The 4328-nt window shown below is 40.6% G+C and overlaps 1 protein-coding gene across 1 annotated transcript; it reads left to right on the top strand.

Annotated features, from left to right (window-relative positions):
• The first annotated feature begins 1904 nt into the window (after positions 1-1904).
• On the top strand, positions 1905-4154 carry LOC149004173 (S-type anion channel SLAH4-like). Its single transcript, XM_089168405.1, has 2 exons — positions 1905-2886; positions 3650-4154. Exons 1-2 carry the CDS (start codon positions 1963-1965, stop codon positions 4043-4045), a joined length of 1320 nt encoding a protein of 439 aa, XP_089024531.1. The 5' UTR covers positions 1905-1962; the 3' UTR covers positions 4046-4154.
• The last annotated feature ends 174 nt before the right edge of the window (positions 4155-4328 follow it).

Genomic DNA, 4328 nt, shown 5'->3' on the forward strand with positions numbered 1-4328 from the left:
ATAAGTGATTTTTAACATTTCTGATGTTGGGCAAAACAGATCTGTGTTTCATAAGCTTTTGATTCAGTCTAATTCTTCTTTTCCTTCAAATACTATATTTCTTATTCTTGTCTTCATCGTTGTCGTTGCCGTTGCCGAGAAAAGACAACAGTGAGAGTGTACCGTTGCAAGTCAAGGCTAGTACAAGGTTGATTGATACTTGGTTTGGGTGAACTTATTTGATCTGAACCATGTAAATTAGTACCGGTTTGATAGAGTTTCACTCAGCTCACATATTAAGTCTAACCCATCCAACGGCTTAGTGTTTATTTGGACACATGTCATGCTCATAATTAAGGCTGCTGGATGGCCACTAGTTTAATGGCCACAGAGGATGTGATTCCCTCTATTTAAGACAATGAAATCTCTCCCCGCAAGTTGAACGAGGGAATTGACCATTAATGCAGACTTCACATCAAAGATCGACCCACGTTAAAATCTTGGGTCTCTTTCTTTTTTGATCTTTGATTTGAACAAATTCCAAGCCACTTGATCTGAGAAGGAGAGGTAAAGAGTAGAGAATTTACAAATGGAATCCAATAGTCGACTCATAACCAAGTCATCAAACACCAACTTGGGTGTTTGGGGCACATGTAGTCATCAGTGATGGTCTAATCTTTACAATAGTAATGGTCTTTTCAGGCAAAAGGAAAACAAAATATGTACGTATCAGTACTACTTAATGATATGTTGCGAGAGTCAAAAGAACAGGTAGTGTTTTCCACTTACCAGGCGTGCGATAGAACAATCAGATCCACTACTTGTCTCAGCTGTTCCAAGTTGAACCAAACATCGTAATCGTTTCTAGAAAATACTTTGTTTTCTAGCAAGAAGAAACATAGAAGATTTTTCTCTAAAGTGGTTCTCTATGGAACGTACATGAAATGTCAAAAGGTGTTAGAAAAGCAAAATAAAAACCCTTCAAATCAAAACTTCATCATTTATTTAGGTTGGTGAGATTTGAATATGTCTATGCTGGGTACTTAGGTTGGCAGTGTTCACTTCTGGGATAAACGTTTCATATTAAATTAAACATTGATTAACTCGATTAACAGCTAGACATATAAGAGGATAAAATTAAGAAGATTTTTCAAAAAAGGGGGGATGATATAATATATTCCTCAAAGGCTTCACACATTCTGAGCATCAAACCCATGAAATATCTCTAAGGTTTGAGTGATAAGGACATAAGGAGAACAGATACACCCAATTCTCATGTTTGGACCGCAACATCCGCCAGGAATACCCTGACAAAGTGGCTTCACAACTACGTCAAACACTAAATTTTTCCTGGGGGAATAAATTTGGTTCCCAGGAAAACCAAGCTCAGGAACAGAAGAATGAAGAGTAAAACAAATTGATCGAGTCATAACAGGAAAAGGAAAACTCTCTCTCGCTCTCTCCTCCATCCTTTTAACTTGTGAGCTGCTAACCACTGGAAACCAGAAACTAAAAGCTGCAACCTCACTTCTTCTCTACTCAAGCTCTGCTAGTTCTTCCCCAGAAAAAGATCAGTTCGATCTGGTAGTGACATCAATCCACAGTAGCCTTTAGATAGACCATAGTACATATTAAATGAATTAAGGGCTGTGGTCCAAAGAGGCAAGAGGCGGCCCACCAGAGGAAGCAAAGGAAAGCTACTGTTTGTCTCACAATAAAATATACAGTTTAGTTTCATGCGCTACTGCTAGTAAGTAGTGGCCTACAGCACATCCCCACGTCAAAAGTTTCGTCTTCAATGTTTAAGAAAATTGGGTCATTGATTCCTGTTTCGATCCAAGTCCCTACTTTCTATCTCGCCCTCTCCCTCTATATAAGGAGAACATGTATGGTTGTTTGGTGCAACGAAAATCACAAGAGGAAGGAAGATCTAGCTAGGCTTCGGAAGGAATCAAGCTATTAATTTCTCAACAGAATATCGCAATGGAAGAGAAGGAGAGCAGCAGCAACAACAACAATCAGAAATTAGCAGCAGCACATAACGAGCTGGTGTTGGATGCATCTGCGATCATCGCACAAGCACACAGAGATCTGATCACCTCCATCGTTGCCGTCTCTGGGAAGAAGAAGAAATCTCAATCTCTATCTCCATCATCCATCTTAACAAGAATCCATGCTGGTTACTTCAGAATCAGTCTCTCCTTATGCAGCCAAGCTTTGCTATGGAAGACCCTCGGCGAACCCACTTCCCACCCAAACCAACTCCAACGCCTCATCCATATGGTTCCCAACTCCGTCTGTATATTCCTCTGGTCTTTCGTTTTCCTTGCGCTCCTACTTCTCTGCCTTCTCTATCTTCTCCGATGCTTTTTCTACTTCAAAATGGTAAAAGCTGAGTTCCTTCACCACGTTGGAATCAACTACTTCTTTGCTCCTTGGATTTCATGGCTTCTCCTCCTTCAATCTGCTCCATTCCTCGCCCCAAAAACAACTTATTATCTCGTTCTTTGGTGGGTTTTTTCGTTGCCCGTGATCGTTCTCGACATCAAGATCTATGGTCAATGGTTCACCAAGGGGAAACGATTCTTATCAGGTGTGGCCAACCCAACGAGTTTATTATCGGTGATGGGCAACCTGGCTGGAGCCCAAGCAGCAGCTCAGATGGGTTGGAGCGAGTGTGCTGTGTGCATGTTCTCTCTTGGCATGGCACATTATTTGGTGCTCTTCGTTACTCTCTATCAGAGGTTAACAGGGACTAATCAGTTACCTACGATGCTTCGACCGGTCTTCTTCTTGTTCTTTGCTGCACCGAGCATGGCGAGCTTGGCATGGGATTCCATATCTGGAGACTTCGATGTCTCTTCCAAAATGTTGTTCTTCCTCTCCCTTTTCTTCTTCACGTCTCTGGTAGGTCTCATTCGCCAATTCATAATTTTCAACCTAGGAAGGTTCATCTCATTGACTTAAAACATCAAAACAAAAAGAACCGTAAGCAACTAAAAGAAATCCAGAATTTAAGACGGAAATCTAACTAGAAAGTGACGCAGCCGGGTTCTTGGAAGTAATAGGCAGTGTAGGACCCTGTAGGTATTTGACTATTGTCAGCTCTCATAAAAAATGCAACAGTTGAATCAAGCTTTGAGTGCTGCACTGTAGGGCAGAGATGGAAATTAGAGTCGAGATTTCGATCTCAACAGTATCGTTTTACGTAAGTGGTTCATACCAACATTTGGGCAAGCAGGCAAGATTGAAATCTCGACTCTCATTTCAATCTCCTCTAGCACAGTAATACACATTTATCAAGCAATTTTCAAATTTAACCCTATCAAGATACATAACATACACCATCACCATCACCATCATAGACTTTATTAAAGTTAATTCTTCGATCGTTTAAAAATATCTCTGTATTGTACTGGTTGGCCTCCAATGAGAAACAATGGTGATGTTTCCAAAGAAACGTGCTGCGAATCACGATTTTAGTTTCACACCACCAATCTCTATCCCTTTCAAAGACGGATGAGAGAGAGATTGTTTAATGAAGAATGATTTGCTGTAAAACTACGTCATTGCTTGATTAATTAACATTAAGTCAATTGGTGTCACTTTAATTTGACGTATTATTAGTGTTCATGCATGTACTAATGGGTGAAGTGAAACTGATGAATAGGTTTCAAGGCCAACTTTATTCAAGAAAGCCATGAAGAGGTTCAATGTTGCATGGTGGGCTTACCCATTTCCCATTACGATGTTGGCAATGGCAGCGGCGGAATATGCACAAGAGGTGAATGGATGTATAGCAAGAGGACTAACGTATGTGCTCTCAGGACTCTCGACTCTGGTTTCTCTTGCCTTGATTATCTCGACAGCACTCAACTCCAGTTTGCTATTACCTGACAACAATCCTATTCTAAGACTTCCCACACATCACAATCCAGAGAGAGACGCTTACAGTCCCACCAGTGTATTACAAGAAATTGTAGAAAAAGAAATTACAAAAGATGTAAATCCACCAACTCCGGAAAATGAGGTGGTGATTGATCAATTTTTTTGTAACGATGCCTGATCAAATTTGTTCAGCCTAACCACAAGCTTGTCTTGGTTTTGAAAATGCTAATCCGAATTGTTGAAGAAAAAAGAGCAAGAAGAACACATCAATTTTTATTTGAAAATGAAAGACACCACATTAGAAACTTGACATGGTTGTATGAATTCCACCTGCTAGGCCAACTCAATTTGACCAGCCAGAGCCGCCAACATGGACTACAAGTCTACACACACACATTCAGAACTAAGTCATGGGCCCTAGCAAGAGATTTCCATCTAGCTCTTCGGGATTTGAACTGGGC

The sequence above is a fragment of the Hakea prostrata genome, chromosome 9 (genome assembly GCF_041222555.1).
Source record: "Hakea prostrata isolate BN-2017 chromosome 9, UWA_Hpros_2, whole genome shotgun sequence".
In the NCBI taxonomy this organism is placed as follows: Eukaryota; Viridiplantae; Streptophyta; class Magnoliopsida; order Proteales; family Proteaceae; genus Hakea; species Hakea prostrata.

What these genes read in the sequence shown, in the direction of transcription:
- LOC149004173 (XM_089168405.1), top strand. Translation starts at nt 1,963, where the DNA reads ATGGAAGAGAAGGAGAGCAGCAGCAACAACAACAATCAGAAATTAGCA. An exon ending in TTTTCTTCTTCACGTCTCTG is followed by an intron (nt 2,887 to 3,649) that starts GTAGGTCTCATT and finishes ACTGATGAATAG; the next exon opens with GTTTCAAGGCCAACTTTATT.